We start from the raw sequence: 19,898 nt of genomic DNA on the forward strand, positions 1-19,898 counted from the left end.
TGGAGCTGCTGCACCTTCCTCTACCCAATCCCTGCTCCACATGGGCTCGGCTGATCGCCCCGGGGACCCACACACTTGGTAGGGAAGGCTGCAAAGACCTCTGGTGCCACTTGCCCCACACACATGGCCTGCCTGTCTCCGTGGCTGCTAGCTGGCCTGCTGTGTGCCAGCAGCAGAACCACAGGAGTGAAAAGTGGCTTAGAGGACGCACAGGGAGCACTTATGCCGCTGTCCAAGCGTGCCATATCCCACTTCCATGCGCCACCGAAGGGCAGCCATTGCCACTAGGGGGAATCCATCCTCTCACTGAGGGTTGCTCGTGGCTCAGACAGGCCTGGCAGCACCTGGGCTGGCCAGCGGGAACCTCCGCATCACAGCCCGCTCTTCAGGACCACAGAAGAGGGGCCGGGGCAACGCTGCCACTTAGTGCCTCCTGCCCAACCCCTGGCTGATGCATGGACGTGCTGGAGGTCTCTTGCCTCACTTCTGGGACTGGCCGCAATACTGCCCGTCATCCCCGCCATTCTGTTATGCGATGGGGCCGCCGAGCAGACTTCCTTTCACCTTTTCACATGGACATGGCAACTGCTGGATGTAGTTTCTGGGAACACGCACTTGAAAAAACTAAAATGCACCTTTTTTGCTTCTTGTTTAGGAACATTCAAATAATGAGTAGCACAATTCAGTGTGTCCCTGTGTGTGTCATTGTGAACATGTGCAAACAGCAGTTTCTCAGAACGTTGTGACACAGTTCCCAGCAGTTTAAACATATTTAAATGCACATTTAAATATATGGATCGAGATAAAATGCACCTTTAAATATATGAAAATACATAATGCTCCCTCCATCGCAAAGAGGATCTCAGATTCACCTCTTCTAGCAATGGCATTACGTGCTGCAAGGGAGAGGCAGTATAACCTACTTCTTCCAGAATTAGAAGAAGCATGTGGGAGGTGAGAAATAAAGCCTAAAAAGAAGATTGAGAAAATCAACAACATGAATGTCACAACCCCATAATCCTCTGTCCTACGCATGGCTCTAGAACTGCACGTCATCACTGGATGTAATTTCAGTGTCAGAATGAAAAAGATGAGTCCTTTTTCAGGTTTTCAGTGCTATTCCTCTTTCCATAATGTTAACACATCAAATATTGAACATACCCATTAAAAACGTTTTTTTCTCTCCCTGCCCCCCCCCCCCCGGGAATATAGCCCCATTACACAAAGGGTTTTTTAAAAAAATCTTATCATACTACTCTAAAGTATATCACTTTCTGTTTCTATGAGCTCTTGTGTATTGATAGCAGTTCATATTAATTAACATACTGTCTGGGGGTAAGGACACTCAGAGCACAACCCTATGCATGTTTAGACAGGATAAAAGTCCCCCAGCAGCCATCTTCTAATACAGTAACAGCCAGTTTCACCGAACCTAAGCAAAAGCAAGGTAGTCCTGCGGCCTTTGCAGAAACAGAAAAGGAAGCAAACCTCTGGCCCCAGTACAGAGGTTATTCCGTAAACTCAGGGGGCTGGATACAGATCTAGTCAGAGTAAATCCTTTGAAATCAAGGGGACAAATCACGACTGACTTAAGACCCATTAATTTAAATTGGTCTGCTCAAAGTATGACTAAATCTGGATCCAGCCCATCGTGACTGCACTAAAACCCCTTCAACTACCACTGGATGTTCTAACTTCATGAACTGAAGGTTCATGGAGGAAGTCCTGGTCCTGTAAATCCATTCCCCAACCTGGTGCCCTCCAGATCTTTTGTACGACAACTCCCAGCATTCTCGACCATTAGCCATTTTGGCTGGGGCTGATGGGAGTTGAAGTCCAGCTCATCTGGAGGGCACCAGGTGCACACAAGCAATAGGAAAGCAATAAATGAAGGCAATAAGGGAGATGTGGCTGAAAACGGTCACACCGCTCTTTACTCATCAGGAAGCGAGCTGTGACGTTCTGCACCAGGCACAGTGTACAAGGTATCTTCAGAGTCAGCCTTGAAGTGGTTAACCCTGGAAGTTACAAAAGCATAGATCAGTGCAGCCAGATCCCCCTCTCCAAGGAGAGGTGGAGCCTACGCATAAACACCGAGCTGCCCTTGAAAACGGGCCATAAACCTCAGCTAGTCCAGAATACGGCTGCAGTATTATTAATCGGGAATGGACGATTTGAACATATTACACCAATCGCACCAATAGCATATAGGGAACTTGCCAATCAAATTACAGACTTCGGATATCCCATAAATAGAATCTGGTCCCTATCCAATGATCCTCCCTGCTCACTACAGTGGGAGGCGAACCTCACACAGTGAGACTTGGTTCCTGAGATTATGGGGTCTGTTAATCCATAGCCCCTGCAGTCCCTCACAGACGTTTGCCTGCTGGCTCAACAGTCAACAGACGGTCTCATTGCTGAGGGTGCAATGCTCCAGGGTGAGCTGTCCACAGGACGCTGTAACTGCTGACACGACAATCGTTTATCTCAGATTGTGAGGGCCTCTTCACCCAGTCTTCAGAAGTGCAAAACATGGCCCCTCCAGGAAATTCCTGACTTGTGTGGCAGATAACTTCCTCCTACAGAAAGTAGAGGAAGGGACTAGAGGATCAGCTATCCTTGACTTGATCCTAACCAACAGAGATGACTTTGTGGAACTCTCAGAACCACTGTCTATTCTCTTTGAGAAATCATGAAGGATGGGTGAAGTGCCAGATGACTGGAGGAGGGCTAATGTTGTCCCTATCTTCAAAGAGGGTAAAAAGGAGGAACCTGAGAACTACAGACCAGTCAGTCTGACATCAATCCCTGGGAAAATTCTGGAGCAGATGATAAAGCAATCCATCTGGAAGCACCTTGAAAACAATGCAGTGATTACTCGAAGCCAGCATGGATTTGTCAAGAACAAATCCTGCCAGATGAATCCGATCTCATTTTTTGATCAAGTAACCTCCCTTTTGGACTGTGGGAATGCTGAGGACATCATATACCTTGACTTCAGCAAAGCTTTCGACAAAGTGCCCCATGATATCCTGATGAGCAAACTAGCTCAAAGTGGCCTAGATGAAACAACGATCTGGTGGATCCACAGTTGGCTACAGAATCGGACTCAAAGAGTGCTTATCAATGGGACCTTCTCAAGCTGGGGAGAGGTAACGAGTGGGGTACCGCAGGGCTCAGTCCTGGGCCCAGTGCTCTTCAATATTGTTATTAATGACTTGGAGGAGGAAGTGCAGGGAATGCTGATCAAATTTGCAGATGACACAAAATTGGGCGGGATAGCTAATACTAGAAGACAGAAACAAAATTCAAAGGGATCTTGATAGACTGGAGCGCTGGGCAGAAAACAACAGAATGAAATTTAATAGGGAGAAATGCCAAGTTCTGCACCTAGGAAAAAGAAACCAAATACACAGTTACCAAATGGGCAATACTTGGCTCAACAACAGTACAAGCGAGAAGGATCTTGGAATTGTTGTCGATCACAAGCTGGATATGAGCTAACAAGGTGATGTGGCTGCAAAAAAGGCAAATGCCATTTTGGGCTGCATTAATAGAAGCATAGCTTCCAAACCCTGGGAAGTACTGGTTCCTCTCTACTCAGCACTGGTTAGGCCTCATCTGGAGTACTGTGTCCAGTTCTGGGCACCACACTTTAAGAAGGATGCAGACAAACTGGAGAGGGTTCAGAGGAGGGCAACAAAGATGATCAGAGGACTGGAAACAAAGCCCTATGAAGACAGACTGAAAGAACTGGGCATGTTTAGCCTTCAGAAGAGAAGGCTGAGGGGAAATATGATAGCACTCTTCAAGTACTTGAAAGGTTGTCACAGAGAGGAAGGCCAGGATCTCTTCTCAATCATGCCGGAGTACAGGACACAGAAGAATGGGCTCAAGTGACAGGAAGCCAGATTCTGGCTGAACATCAGGAAAAACTTCCTGACTGTTAGAGCAATACAACAATGGAACCAATTACCTAGGGAGATGGTGGGCTCTCCCACACTGGAAGTGTTCAAGACGAGGCTGGACAGCCATCTGTCAGGGATGCTCTGACTTGGATTCCTGCACTGAGCAGGGGGTTGGACTCGATGGCCTTGTAAGCCCCTTCCAACCCTACTATTCTAGGATTCTAGGATTCTATGAACCCATTCACCTAAAATCTTATACAAACTTTGGATACAGAAATGCTGATACATACATGATAACACATACGATCAAATCTAACACACAAAATGCAATGCCTAGTCTCACATTAGCCACCCAGAGTTTTGGGGTGGCATACAAATAAATAAGACGTGCAAACTATCCAAGCTCCCCCGCCCACCTTACCACCACTGCAATGCATCCAGGAGAGAAGCAGCATCTAGGAACACCCCCAAATTCCACGCCGGAAACAGATGCCACCAATCCATCTATTTGAGGCAGATTAACCCCCTCAATAGCATTCCCTACCAGCTACAACAATGTCTTGTCTAAATTCAGCTTTGAACCTTGTTATTGTCGTCATCAACTGATGCAAACAGGTGGATTAGCAGTAAATGAACTTTAAATACATGGACTTATTACTCAGGTAGGTTATCCAGCCCATAATCTTAATCTACGTCCTTCTGCAATTACATCTTGCAAGGGTACAATGAGTAAAGCACTAACACACCTATCAAGACAGCTATATTAACAGTGAGTGACATTCCTGCAGTGATTTCAAACAGCTGAGAAAAGGGAAGGAAGAAGAATCGGAAAAGGCAACAGAAGCTGTACGGCTGCAATCCCCAGAACAAGAATTAGCGAGGGACAAACGAGGTGGAGGGAAGAGGATGACTCTCCTGGCTGTGATCCCAGCTTCCATCTCTGGGCTGTGGACCCTGGTCTCATCCTGCTGGAATAACCCCACAGCACTGGCCATGTCTCTCATAGTCTCGGCTCTGCTGCTCGATTATGTGAAGCGGAGGAAGAGATGTAGTCGCTGTCCACCGGGACCTGCTCCTCTGCCTTTCCTTGGGAATTTGCTACTCTTTGATATAAACAACCCAGTTAAGTCTATCGTAAAGGTAAGTACTGCCTCAGCGCCTTTGAGGACACTGCATGTTATGGAATCAGTGGCAAAACCTACAGTGGTTCGTGAGTTATGGTTGAACCCCTTCAAGGCACAGTTCATGCTGGGGCTGGGTGCCTGGGAGTGAGGGCTCGTGCCTGGGGTGGGGGCCTAGAGGTGGAGGCTCCAGGCTGAGGACAGTGATTTGGGGAGGAGCTCATGCCTGGGTCTGCAGGGTAGGGGCTCATGCTAGGGGTGGGTGTCTTGATTCAGGGCTCATGCTGGGGATGGGTATCAGGGGTGGGGGTTCGTGCTGGGGATGGGGCATCTGGGTGGGAGCTTGGTTGGGGCTCCAGGCTAAGCAGGGGGCAGGTTGAGGGGTGGTTGGGGGGTGTATCTAGGTCTCTGAAGTGGAGGCTCATGGCCAATCTAACTGGTGGGGTGGAATGGGGGAGGTCAATGGAGGAGGAACCAAGGGGGTCACCAGAGGGGGACCCAAGAGCACCTATTTTGCCATACACAAGCCTTTTCCTACATAGTCCAATGCCTTGGTTGATTGACCTGGACCAAGCCACTCTACCATGGGGCCCCCTTACCCCGCCCCCAGCCCTGGTGCATGCCACAGCCCCCAGACCTGTTTTGCTTCGTTTTTGTCCTTATGGGCAAATGCACAGAATGGCGTTCCCAACCATAACTACAGGTGGCCCAACTGGCCAATCACAGCATTAGCCAAGCTGTGAGAAGTGGCTGCTCCAGATATCTGGGTCTCCCTCAAGTCACAGCTCACCTTCCAGGCAACCTTCACCCCTGACAACATCCCCATATGATCCTCAAATGCTCTCCGCTGTCAGTGGGAGGGGACTTCTGGCTTCCCCCAACAGGGATTTATCTTTGCCTCTGACCACAAACACCAAAGTCCGCTGATGCTGCCTCTTGTTTTTTGAGTTAGTTATTACAAGGCCCCCCTTCATGGTTCACTGCCTTGTTGTGGCGAAGGGGCTTGCATAACTCAGTGAAGCCATAAGCTATGCCGTGCAGGGCCACCCAAGACGGACAGGTCACGGCAGAGAGTTCTGACAAAATGTGGTCCACTGGAGAAGGAAATGGCAACCCACTCCAGTATTCTTGCCAAGAAAACCGCATGGAACGTAGCACAAGGCTAAAAGATATGACACCAGAAGATGAGCCCCTCAGGTTGGAAGGTGTCCAATATACTACTGGGGGAGAGCAGAGGGTATTTCCAAGTAGCGCCAGAAAGAGTGAAGTGGCTGGGCCAAAGCCGAAAGGACACGCAGCTGTGGACGTGTCTGGTGGTGAAAAGAAAATCTGATGCTGTAAAGAACAAAATTGTTTAGGAACCTGGAATGTAAGATCAATGAATCAAGGTAAGCTGGAGGTGGTCAAACATGAGATGGCAAAATTGAACATCGACATCTTGGGAATCAGCAAACTCAAATGGACAAGCATGGGTGAATTTAATTCAGGTGACCATCATATCTACTACTGTGGGCAAGAATCCCTTGGAAGAAATGGAGTAGCACTCATAGTCAACAAAAGGGTGGGAAAGGCAGTACTGCGGTACAATCTCAAAAATGATAGAATGATCTCAGTATGAATCCAAGGCAAACCATTCAACATCACAGTAATTCAAGTCTATGCCCCAACCACTGAGGCCGAAGAAGCTGAGGTTGATCAGTTCTATGAAGACCTACAACACCTTCTAGAACTAACACCCAAAAAAAGATGTCCTCTTCATCATAGGGGATTGGAATGCTAAAGCAGGAAGTCAAGAAATCACCAGGATAACAGGCAAGCATGGCCTTGGTGTACAAAATGAAGCAGGACAAAGGCTAATAGAGTTTTGCCAAGAGAACACATTGATCATAGCAAACACTCTTTTCCAACAGCACAAGAGGCGACTCTACACATGGACATCACCAGATGGTCAATATCGAAATCAGATTGATTATGTCTTTTGCAGCCAAAGATGGAGAAGCTCTATTGTTGTTGTTGTTCAGTCGTTCAGTCGTATCTGACTCTTCGTGACCCCATGGACCATAGCACGCCAGGCCATCCTGTCCTGCGCACTCTCCCGGAGCATCCTCAAGTTCATATTCATTGCATCGGTGATGCTATCTAGCCATCTCATCCTCTGCCGTCCCCTTCTCCTTTTGCCTTCAGTCTTTCCCAGCATCAGGGTCTTTTCCAGAGAGTTTTCTCTTCGCATTAGGTGGCCAAAATATTTCAGCTTCAGCTTCAGTATCTGTCCTTCCAATGAGCATTCAGGGTTGATTTCCTTTAGGATTGACTGATTTGACCTCCTTGCAGTCCAGGGGACTCGTAAGAGTCTTCTCCAGCACCACCGTTCGAAAGCATCAATTCTTCAGCGCTCAGCCTTCCTTATAGTCCAGCTCTCACAGCCATACATTACTACTGGGAAAACCATAGCTTTGATTAGACGGACCTTTGTCTACAAGGTGATGTCTCTGCTTCTTACTATGCTGTCTAGGTTTGCCAGAGCTTTCCTCCCAAGGAGCAAGCGTCTTTTAATTTCATGGCTACAGTCACCGTCTGCGGTGATCTTGGAGCCCAAGAAAGTAAAATCTGTCACTGCTTCCATTTCTTCCCCTTCTATATGCCAGGAAGTGATAGGGCCAGATGCCATGATCTTAGTTTTTGTAATGTTGAGTTTCAAACCAGCTTTTGCACTCTCCTCTTTCACCCTCAACAAGAGGCTCTTTAGATCCTCTTCACTTTCTGCCATTAGGGTGGTATCGTCTGCATATCGGAGGTTGTTGATAATTCTCCCAGCAATCTTAATTGCGACCTCTGATTCATCCAACCCGGCATTTCTCATGATGTACTCTGCATATAAGTTAAATAAGCAGGGTGACAATATGCAGCCTTGTGAAATGAGCACAATTGTGCGGTAGTTTGAACACTCTTTGGCGTTGCCCTTCTTTGGAATTGGAATGTAAACTGACCTTTTCCAGTCTTGCGGCCATTGCTGAGTGTTCCAAATGTGTTGGCATATTGAATGCAGCACTTTAACAGCATCATCTTTTAGGATTTTAAATAGCTCAGCTGGAATACTGTCATCTCCGCTAGCTTTGTTGTTACTAATGCTTCCTAAGGCCCACTTGACTTCATTCTCGAGGATGTCCGGCTCAAGTTCAGTGACCGCACTATCATGGCTATCAAGGACATTACTATCATGGCTATCAAGGACAATAAATCTTTCCTGTATAGTTCTTCTGTGTATTCTTTCCACCTCTTCTTAATCTCATCTGCTTCTGTGAGGTCCCTGCCCTCTTTGTCCTTTATCATGCCCGTCTTTGCACAAAACGTTCCCTTGAGATCTCCAATTTTCTTTAAGAGATCTCTAGTCTTTCCCATTCTGTTGTTTTCCTCGATTTCTTTGCATTGTTCATTTAAGAAGGCCTTCTTGTCTCTCCTTCCTATTCTGTGGAACTGTGCATTCAGTTGGATATATCTTCCCCTTTCTCCCTTGCTTTTTGCTTCCCTTCTTTCCTCAGCTACCTGTAAAGCCTCCTCAGACAGCCACTTTGCTTTCTTGCATTTCTTTTTCTTTGGGGTGGATTTCGTTGCTGCCTCCTGAACAATGTTACGGACCTCCGTCCATAGTTCCTCAGGCACTCTGTCTATCAGGTCTAATCCCTGAAATCTATTCCTCACCTCCACTGTATATTCTTAAGGGATATGATTTAGGTCATACCTGAATGGTTTAGTGGTTTTCCCTACGTTCTTAAATTTAAGCTGAAATTTTGCAAGAAGCAGCTCATGATCTGAGCCACAGTCAGCTCCAGGTCTTGTTTTTACTGACTGTATGGAGCTTCTCCATCTTTGGCTGCAAAGGACATAATCAATCTGATTTCGATATTGACCATCTGGTGATGTCCATGTGTAGAGTCGCCTCTTGTGCTGTTGGAAAAGAGTGTTTGCTATGATCAGCGTGTTCTCTTGGCAAAACTCTATTAGCTTTTGTCCTGCTTCATTTTGTATACCAAGGCCATGCCTGCCTGTTATCCCGGTGATTTCTTGACTTCCTACTTTAGCATTCCAGTCCCCTATGATGAAGAGGACATCTTTTTTTGGTGTTAGTTCTAGAAGATGTTGGAGGTCTTCATAGAACCAATCAACCTCAGCTTCTTCGGCATCAGTGGTTGGGGCATAGACTTGAATTACTGTGATGTTGAATGGTTTGTCTTGGATTCGTACTGAGATCATTCTATCATTTTTAAGATTGTACCCCAGTACTGCTTTTCCCACCCTTTTGTTGACTATGAGTGCTACTCCATTTCTTCTAAGGGAGAAGAATACAATAGTAGATATGATGGTCACCTGAATTAAATTCGCCCATGCCTGTCCATTTTAGTTCGCTGATTCCCAAGATGTCAATGTTCAATCTTGCCATCTCATGTTTGACCACCTCCAGCTTACCTTGATTCATTGATCTTACATTCCAGGTTCCTAAACAATTTTGTTCTTTACAGCATCGGATTTTCTTTTCACCACCAGACACGTCCACAGCTGCGTGTCCTTTCGGCTTTGGCCCAGCCACTTCACTCTTTCTGGTGCTACTTGGAAATACCCTCTGCTCTTCCCCAGTAGTATATTGGACACCTTCCGACCTGAGGGGCTCATCTTCTGGCGTCATATCTTTTAGCCTTGTGCTACGTTCCATGCGGTTTTCTTGGCAAGAATACTGGAGTGGGTTGCCATTTCCTTCTCCAGTGGACCACATTTTGTCAGAACTCTCTGCCATGACCTGTCCGTCTTGGGTGGCCCTGCATGGCATAGCTTATGGCTTCACTGAGTTACGCAAGCCCCTTCGCCACAACAAGGCAGTGATCCATGAAGGGGGGAGAAGCTCTATACAGTCAGTAAAAACAAGACCTGGAGCTGACTGTGGCTCAGATCATGAGCTGCTTCTTGCAAAATTTCAGCTTAAATTGAAGAACGTAGGGAAAACCACTAAATCATTCAGGTATGACCTAAATCATATCCCTTATGAATATACAGTGGAGGTGAGGAATAGATTTCAGGGATTAGACCTGATAGACAGAGTGCCTGAGGAACTATGGATGGAGGTCCGTAACATTGTTCAGGAGGCAGCAACTCAATCCATCCCAAAGAAAAAGAAATGCAAGAAAGCAAAGTGGCTGTCTGAGGAGGCTTTACAAGTAGCTGAGGAAAGAAGGGAAGCAAAAAGCAAGGGAGAAAGGGGAAGATATATCCAACTGAATGCAGAGTTCCAGAGAATAGCAGGGAGAGACACCAAGGCCTTCTTAAATGAACAATGCAAAGAAATCGAGGAAAACAACAGAATGGGAAAGACTAGAGATCTCTTCAAGAAAATCAGAGATCTCAAGGGAACGTTTTGTGCAAAGATGGGCATGATAAAGGACAAAGCGGGCAGGGACCTAACAGAAGCAGATGAGATTAAGAAGAGGTGGAAAGAATACACAGAAGAACTATACAGGAAAGATCTGAATGTTCCTGATAGCCATGATAGTGCGGTCACTGAACTTGAGCTGGACATCCTAGAGAGTGAAGTCAAATGGGCCTTAGGAAGCATTAGTAACAACAAAGCTAGCGGAGATGACAGTATCCCAGCTGAGCTATTTAAAATCCTAAAAGATGATGCTGTTAAAGTGCTGCACTCAATATGCCAACACATTTGGAACACTCAACAGTGGCCACAAGACTGGAAAAGGTCAGTTTACATTCCAATTCCAAAGAAGGGCAATGCCAAAGAGTGATCAAACTACTGTACAATTGTGCTCATTTCACATGCCAGCAAGGTTATACTCAAAATCCTACAAGCTAGGCTTCAGCAGTATGTGAACCGAGAACTACCGGAAGTACAAGGTGGGTTTCAAAGAGGCAGAGGAACTAGAGATCCAATCGCCAACATTCGCTGCATCATGGAGAAAGCAAGAGAATTCCAGAAAAACGTCTATTTCTGCTTCATTGACTACGCTAAAGCCTTTGATTGTGTGGATCACAACAAACTGTGGCAAATTCTTAAAGAGATGGGAGTACCAGACCACCTTACCTGTCTCCTGAGAAACCTGTACAAGGGTCAAGAAGCAACAGTAAGAACCAGACATGGAACAACCAATTAGTTAAAAATTGGGAAAGGAGTACAACAAGGCTGCATATTGTCGCCCTGCTTATTTAACTTATATGCAGAGTACATCATGAGAAACGCCGGGTTGGATGAATCACAGATCGGAATTAAGATTGCCGGGAGAATTATCAACAACCTCAGATACGCAGATGATACCACCCTAATGGCAGAAAGCGTAGAGGATCGAAAGAGCCTCTTGTTCGGGGTGAAAGAGGAGAGTGCAAAAGCTGGTTTGAAACTCAACATTAAAAAAACTAAGATCATGGCATCTGGCCCCATCACTTCCTGGCATATAGAAGGGGAAGAAATGGAAGCAGTGACAGATTTTATTTTCTTGGGTTCCAAGATCACCGCAGACGGTGACTGTAGCCATGAAATTAAAAGACGCTTGCTCCTTGGGAGGAAAGCTCTGGCAAACCTAGACAGCATAGTAAGAAGCAGAGACATCACCTTGCCGACAAAGGTCCGTCTAATCAAAGCTATGGTTTTCCCAGTAGTAATGTATGGCTGTGAGAGCTGGACTATAAGGAAGGCTGAGCGCTGAAGAACTGATGCTTTCGAACTGTGGTGCTGGAGAAGACTCTTACGAGTCCCCTGGACTGCAAGGAGGTCAAATCAGTCAGTCCTAAAGGAAATCAGCCCTCAGTGCTCATTGGAAGGACAGATACTGAAGCTGAAGCTGAAATATTTTGGCCACCTAATGCGAAGAGAAAACTCCCTGGAAAAGACCCTGATGCTGGGAAAGACTGAAGGCAAAAGGAGAAGGGGACGGCAGAGGATGAGATGACTAGATAGCATCACCGATGCAATGAATATGAACCTGGGCTAGGGGTGGACGAAAGTCCCTTACCTGTCCTCGAAGGTTGTTCGTGGTGGGGGGGAGGCGCTTCGCTGCTCCCCCCGCGAAGTTCAGGCCGGGGGGGGAGGTTTCCCACCTCGCCCCGGCCGAAATTCAGGCCGGGGGGGAGGCTTCCCGCCTCGCCCGGCCGCGAACTCGAAAGTTAAAAAAAAAAAAAACGCCCCCTGATAGGCTACGTGACAATTAACGTAGCCTATCACGGCTAGATCTGCAAAGTCAGCCGTGATAGGCTACGTCAATCATCACGTAGCCTATCACGGGTGACTTTAAAAAAAAAAAAAAGCGCGTACGCTAATGGCGGCCCCCATAGGGAGCCGCCATTCGCGTTCCTTATTTGGTCGCCGTAGTCTACGTAAACCTTTACGTAGACTACAGCGACCAAATAAGGAACGCGAATGGCGGCTCCCTATGGGGGCTGCCATTATCCGTACACGCTTTTTTTTTTTTAAGTCACCCATGATAGGCTACGTTACGATTGACGTAGCCTATCACAGCTGACTTTGCAAATCTAGCCGTGATAGGCTACGTTAATCGTCACGTAGCCTATCAGGGGGCGTTTGTTTTTTTTTCTTTTATTGGAATGGCGGCGGTGGCAGCCGGTCGAAAGACCGGCTGCCGCTCCCGCCCTGCACGAACACCCGCTGAACCGCCGGCCGGACCCGCCTCTGGGAGGGACATTCGGCGAAGGTAAGTCCCGTCCCGGGGGGGGCGGGGGCGGGGGGCGGGGGTGGGGGGGCGGGGCCGGGGGGCAGAGGATTTCTCCCCGAAACTTGTTCGGGGGGCCGAACACGTTGGCGCTCGGCCCCCCGAAGTTTCGGGGAGAAATTCTCCGCCATCCCTAACCTGGGCACACTCCGGGAGAGAGCGGAGGACAGGAGGGCCTGGCGTGCTATGGTCTATGGGGTCACGAAAAGTCGGACACGACTGAACAACAACAAATTACAAGGCCACCTTTTCCTGTTGGCTCCATTGTGCGGTCACTGTTCATCGTTAACGTGCCTCTGCTGTGTCGGATCGGTGTGTTGGGATCCCATTCACCTTGTGGGACTATGCAGCAAGGCGCCCCCCGTCTAGCTGGAAATACCTAGAGTGCAGCTTGTGGAGCGCTTCTTCTCTCTGCGATCCAGCAACCTGCACTGGTTGTTTCTGTGGACTGAGGGAGAGGGCGTGACGTGATCACTGGCATCTGAGGTGCCCTCCTCGGCCGGAACCAGTGTGGTACTGCCTCTAGGGGGCTTCCTTCTGCACATGTTGCTGAAGTGGTTTCGCTCGCCAGTGCCACGTTCCCCGCAGCACTGCCCTAGTGCCGGATGCTTCTCCTTTATTCTCTCATGCTTTCTCCCTCAGTCAGTCCGTCGCGCACTCAGTCTGGAGGCCTCTGTCGTTGCTGTCTTCAGCTGTTGTCCGCTGCATGTATTTCAGAAGATGCAGCATCTCCCGGGGCTTTCAGCCTTTCTCGAGAGGCTTTCGCTGCATGCCCCATGCCTAAGCATCGGTCCCGTGTGAAGACCACCTTCCCTGAGGCACTGCTCTCACAGACAGGGTCCCAGGTGCCACAGACATGGTAGCTAGTGTGTGCGAGGAAGTGACACAGGAGTCAAGAGTTTCCCCTTTTGATTGCTCTCCGGTGAAAACTCCCACATGACAGGAAACGGTTGAGACAACAGTAGGTGTCTAGGGCTCCCAGAACAGCAGTCAGGGAACAATCTGTGCTCAGCTTTAGGCGCTGTAGTCCTCTCTGTGCTTTCCCCCTAAGATATGTAAAAAAGCTTAGCCGCCCTGGTGATGTCATCTTCTTGCACAGTCAGATCTGTACACAGCTTGATCTTGAGCTAGGTCTGCTGCCTGCGAGCTCTAGAGGTGCAGGAGGCTTCAGAGTCCGTTCCATGGCTTCAGGCTTCTAATGGCCATATTTTGGAGAAGGTACCGTTCATCCGCAGCCATATTTAAGTTGGAAATGAAAAGATGCAGCAACAACTATGCCTACAACCAAAGCATTATTGAAACCAGAAGGTGAGTCCAGCATGAGGCTTAGAGCTTTTCTGCAGGAGGCATTTATTGTGTGCTCATCATTCCCAAGGCATGATTGTTTACGTGAGTTTAGACAAGGTCGTGACCCTCCAGTTTTGTTTCTGTGTTTAACCGGCACTTTTGCGAGTTTTTTAGAGCAGGGGAAATGTGGTATTATTTAAAGAAAGCCAACGAAAATGCTATTTCCACTTATGTATTTGTGCTATCACGCTATACCACAGTGCCACCTAGAGGTTATGTGGTGGAAAAGCAAGGAAGGGCTTTGTGTAGTGTTCGGATCTCAATTGTGCGATGAATCCGAATGTAGATATGGCAGATTTACAGCCTCATGCAGAAAAGTTCCTAGAGCTGTTCCCTAGTCTGCTCTCCTTAACTTCAGTTCCAGTGATCATATTGCACCAGCCGGCCATGGTTTCCTTCAGGATACTCTAAGGCTGCAGGACCACCGGCAGAACATCGTAGTCCCCACCCCCACTGTCCCATTTTCATTCCCAACTGACACTCAACATGTCATTGAGACGGAGAGACATTCCTGCTCCACCCGACGAGCTTGTTTCTCTTCCCCGAACAGTTGTGTCTGTGACTCACCTGACCAAGACACAAAACCCCGGCTGCATGATCGGACCCTCTCAGCAGCAGAGATATGATTCCCAGCTGACTGTTCTGGGCGTCAAGAATTCTATGGGTTGTGGTCCCTGCAATACCCTTCAGGGCAACTCACACGAAGTGGTGCCACAAAATATATATTTATTGCTCAAACACTGTTAAAGAATAACAGACGTTTGCAACGATGCCAGGCGCAAAAGTCATTACTGCCTGCAATGCAATTAAGAGGATTACAAGCATGCTACAAATAGCGGCAGGACTCCACCTGAGGGGGCTTTCAATCTGAAGAAGAGGTCAAGAAGAAGCAGGGAAACGGCAATAGGCTCAGTGTGAAAATGCATATCAGTGATAAATAGCATGTCCAGGCCAACAACGAAACCATGCAGTGGCTTTAGACCAAAGCATCTGGACTCACAGTGACGGAGAGCTGACGGGAGAGACAAGGAATAGCCCTGCATTCTTACACTGGTGGTTTTATGAATCACTTATAAGAAAGCACTCAGTTGTAGGGATGGCGGAGAAATCCGCCACGGACCCCAGTGAGTCCCTCGGAGTCCATGGCGGAATGGACTACCCCTGCTACCACCATCTGAAATCCCCCCGGGATGGACCCTACCTGGCGGTGGCTAGTCCGGGTCGTCATCTTCGTTCCGCAGCCATCTGCTGCGACACAGTACTCAACCATCCGCTGGACACAGTACTTCAGATGAGGCCTAACCAGTGCTGAGTAGAGGGGAACTAGTACTTCCCGTGATTTGGAAGCTATACTTCTATTAATGCAGCCCAAAATGGCATTTCCTTTTTTGCAGCCACATCACCTTGTTAGCTCATATTCAGCTTGTGATCGACAACAATTCCAAGATCCGTCTCGCTTGTAGTATTGTTGAGCCAAGTATCGCCCATCCGGTAACTGTGCATTTGGTTTCTTTTTCCTAGGTGCAGAACTTGGCATTTATCCCTATTAAATGTCATTCTGTTGTTTTCTGCCCAGCGCTCCAGCCTATCAAGATCACTTTGAATTCAGTGTCTCCTTGGTCTTTGCTCACAAGACAGATCTTGTGAGCCTTGTTCTGCACAGCTTGCTCTGCTCGGGGTTCTCAGGTCTCCTAAAGACTCGGGATATTGCTCCTTCTTAGCTCTAGCTATTCTCCTTTCGGTTTTCGAACTCCTTCTGTTCTGAGCTCTTCCCTGCCACTGCCGCTGAGCCTGTCTCCTTGTGTGTCTATCAGTTCTTTATCTGCTCCCATCCCAGTCTCCAGGGTTTGCCCTGTCAGTGTCAGACCAGTACCAATGCCTGATTCTGCTCTCCGCTCTCAGCATCTGGGTGCAAAATTCCCTCGGCAAGCCGCTTCTGTCCTCTTTACAGCTTGTCACTTCCTCCGTTCTCCTCTTTTCTTCCTCTGCTTTCACCTATGGCCCAAGCCTCATCTCCTGCACATTCTTCCCTTCCCTCCATCGCTACCTTCTAATGTCTGTTTGGCCTCTTTCCATCATGCCCCTCACCCACATTGCTTGCTCCAGCTTCCCTGCTGCTCTCCAGCTTCCAGGTTGGGCAACAGGCTCCGGGTGTGTGGTGGTGCCTGCTTCTCCTATCACCAGCGGGTTCCCTCACCAGCCTAACCTGGCTACGCTAATCACTGGATCATGGCCCTCATTCCCTCCATGCCCGTCAGGCAGGCGGCAATGCCTCAAAGGTACAACATGCATTCTTCCCTTCTCCCCGTTTCAACTGCCAGTTGCTTCCCATGTGCAGCTCTTTTCTCCCCTATTCCCATCAATAACCAAATGATATAATTTATGGTCTACCCATGGGCCATTTATGGCCTTCCTGCACCCCAGTATACTTTGATAGCGGCTGATGTTGCCTTAAGAGGTATGCCATTTGCGTCCCTTCTCTTTGCCGTGATAGGCTATGTAAATATTTATGTAGCCAATCATGGCCAAGGGCAGGGACGCAAATGGTGTCCGCTATGCCGGACGCCATTTGCAGCCGCAGCCCGGCAGCGGATGGAAGTCCGGCTGCAGGCAGCCCCGGCCGGCGGCTCCATGGACTCACTGTGGAGCCGAGCCAGCCGGGCAGGATTCCGGGGGGAGGGACAGATCACCTCCCCCCCCCCCCGCGGATGCCCAGATCAGAACAGGGTGAGTATTCCGTACACCCCTACTCAGTTGTTCATAAAACATGTTCTCCACAATATCTTCACTCTTACGTGACTTTGTTTAGTTTGTTTTCAAGCTCTTTTAGTTTGTTTCAACAGCTTCAAGATTGAAATGGGTCCAGACTTTCCCACATGCATTGGTCTACAGCCTGAGTCATTCGAGGTGCTCTGTTTTTGTTGTACGTCAGATGAATTTGTCCTGTTTTCTTGTTATGTATCATAGTGGGGGGGGGGGAGTTTGGACCAGCCGTCTCACTCCAAGCTGGATGGAAGAATGTCATCATACTGAACGGGTTCAAGATGACAAAGGAGGCACTGGGACAAAAAGCCGAGAACTTCATCGACCGACCACCAGTTCCACTGCTGAAATTAGTAGGCCATGCAAAGAATTGTCAAGGCAAGTGTTGCTCTCTTCTGAGCAGAGGCAAGACAGGGGCGCATACCAGACCTTGACTTTGCTCCAGCACATGCACGGGCAGCACAGCTCTGTCCTGCTAGGGGAGAGCTCTGGCAGCAGGAAGGGGAACAGTGCAAGAGCAGGGAGAGAGAGTGCAGAGTCCATGTCTCACTTGCAAGCGTCACCCCGCAAGGAGCAGCAGAAAGGCAGGCAGGCCACCATGGAGGTCTCGGGGTGGGGGACGTGCAGCGCCATGAGATGGCGAATGGCAGCGCCAGTCCCAGTCACCAGGCCTGTAGGTGACAAGGTGATGGACAACCAGGTCTTCGGTGAGCTGGAATCCGTAGGGTTCAGGTACCTGACGGAGCTTGCAGCCCCCCGTCTCGTGCTGCCATCCTGCACCACCTTCAGCAGGGAGAGTCCTGCATCCTGTACCAGTCAGCCAGGGAGAATGTTGTAGAGCAGTTGCAGAGGGCAAAGCCTCGTGGGGCACTTGTAGGAGCCTGTGGGGACAGGGTAGCCCGAACTGAGGGGACACCGAAGACAAGGTGTTGGTGGGCCCTCCCTCGTTCAACCCTTCTCCGTCCCTCTCTCTTTCGCATGCGCAGGCAGCGCCCACCTAGTCAGACAGACAAGCGTACGGCCCGCCATGCCCCAGGATGCTCCCAGCTGGTCCCTCAGCCCCCGCGGCCATACTGCGGCTCTCCCTCCCTGCTCCCCAGGTGCTTCCCTTTGGCTTCCGCGCCCCCAGCTGGCTTCCCACAGCCCTTCTGAGCCACCGAGCCAGGGCTCTCCCTAGCCCCTGGCTCTGCAGCTGTCACCCACCATCTTAGATTACCCCCAAAGCAATGCCCGACGTCCACGTGTCAGGCATTGCCTTTGGGGCAATCGTGACATTTCCTGGGTGTGCTCACACCTAGCTCCTGAGTAATGTGCCTTGAGTCCCGTTGTGGGGCACCCATTTCCGTGGGATACGTGGCTGAGCCCTGCCCCGGGGACATAAGCAGAGGCTCACAGCCAGTGGCACAATTGCTCGCTGGGTCCTCTCCCACATCTCAGCTGGAACTGCAAGCTGTCTATGCATCGTACTTAACTGTGCAAAATTTAACTGGTTTGACCATGACCAAAACCATGACCTGTGCGGAGTGGAATTCCTTCCTAAAGTAGTCATGGGAACACCCTGTGGGGTAGTTTTTCAGATCAGAGAATGTACCTTCCTTACAAGGTCCTGAGCCCCCAAACAGATTTGTTTAAAGGGCAGATTTTGGTGTACTGCTGTTTCATTTCTTGCACCATATCATGAAATGTGTTCCTCTCCAAACTCTATAGCTACTTCCTCAGGTCTTTTTCTCCCTTGCCCCGCTCCCCCGGTGCCATTACTATAGAGATCAGGATTACAATGAGAGTTTAGAAGACAAATATTTACTACTTACTACGTGAGAGGTAGATAGAAAAAATAACCTTTATATTCAGGTGCAGCCTACCATGCAACCTCTTTCAAACTTCGACTGTGCCTGAATCTGGAGGTTGTACTACCTAACCCCCGGTGTTTGTGGCACTCTTTTTCATTTTTCATTCACTGATTTAGTAGTGGGCCATAGGCCATTCACATCTACAAAACAACTAAAGCCAGTTAGAGCCAGTGTGGTGCGGTGGTGAGAGTGTTGGACTGGGAGTCGGGAGATCCGGGTTCTAATCCTCACTCGGCCACGGAAGCTCACTGGGTGACTTTGGGCCAGTCACAGGCTCTCAGCCCAACCTACCTCACAGGGTTGTTGTTGTTGTGAGGATAAAATGGAGAGGCGGAGGATAATGTAAGCCGCCTTGGGTTCCTTGCAAGAGGACAAAAGGCGGGATATAAATGCAATAAATAAATTAAATAAATAAATAAATAAATAAAGCAGGTTAAGGCAAATACAACATGAGGTCAAAGTCTAAAATGGTTAAAACAAAAATACATTCACAGTACATTATATAAAATTCATTTAAATTCATTCAGAATATACTGCTTCCACATTTAAATGGATAATTAAGACCTGAAGATTAAGAGAGCTGAGAGTGATCCTATCTAGATAGGCGGCCGCGTCCAAACTCGGAGGCGACTCCCTATCCAAAGCAGGGCAGGATTGTGTCCTCCAGGCGTCTCCTGCCCTGCTTTTTCGGCTAGACAGCCAATTGTGGCTGTCTAGCCACGGGAGGACGGCGCGGGGGAGGAGGCTGCTGTACGACACATTGGATGTGTCATACAGGCAGATGCGTTGTCCCCGCCACAGAACGCCCCCAGCCACACCCCTTTCCGGCCACTCTGCACTCCTCTTGAGAGCATGGAGGATGGGGCTGTTCCGCAAGGCAGCGCGGAACGGGGGGCAGTTCCCGGAAAACAGCATATCCTATGGCCATCTAGCTGCTGTCTAGTGGCCATAGGATGCTCCCTCAAGGACCATTAAAACAAGACATCCCCAAAACAACCCACTGCAAAATCAGAGATAAATTGTGCACAAATTCTCAATGCTGCCAAAGCAAAGAGAGAATGTGTGAGTTACGGTGGAATCTATATCAGACAAAAGATTGAAACTCTTCTCTGGAACAGTGTTACAGTACAGGTTAGACAAAATAAAACCCAGAAATGTAGACCTTGGCTCAGAATATAAAGGGCA

The 19,898-nt window shown here is 48.7% G+C and overlaps 1 protein-coding gene across 1 annotated transcript in view; it reads left to right on the forward strand.

The window, feature by feature from the left end:
* Positions 1–883: 883 nt before the first annotated feature.
* Positions 884–19,898, forward strand: part of LOC146339707 (cytochrome P450 2D14-like) — a 32,281-nt gene continuing 13,266 nt past the window's right edge. The window contains exons 1-6 of the mRNA XM_084811891.1: positions 884–954; positions 1,945–2,073; positions 2,402–2,441; positions 4,713–5,045; positions 7,624–7,632; positions 17,082–17,241. Of these exons, the coding sequence (XP_084668017.1) occupies positions 884–954; positions 1,945–2,073; positions 2,402–2,441; positions 4,713–5,045; positions 7,624–7,632; positions 17,082–17,241 (742 nt within the window). The remainder of the gene's footprint in view (positions 955–1,944; positions 2,074–2,401; positions 2,442–4,712; positions 5,046–7,623; positions 7,633–17,081; positions 17,242–19,898) is intronic.

Source organism: Heloderma suspectum, chromosome 7 (genome assembly GCF_057233095.1).
Source record: "Heloderma suspectum isolate Gila_16-S chromosome 7, 16-S_ref, whole genome shotgun sequence".
NCBI lineage: Eukaryota > Metazoa > Chordata > Lepidosauria > Squamata > Helodermatidae > Heloderma > Heloderma suspectum.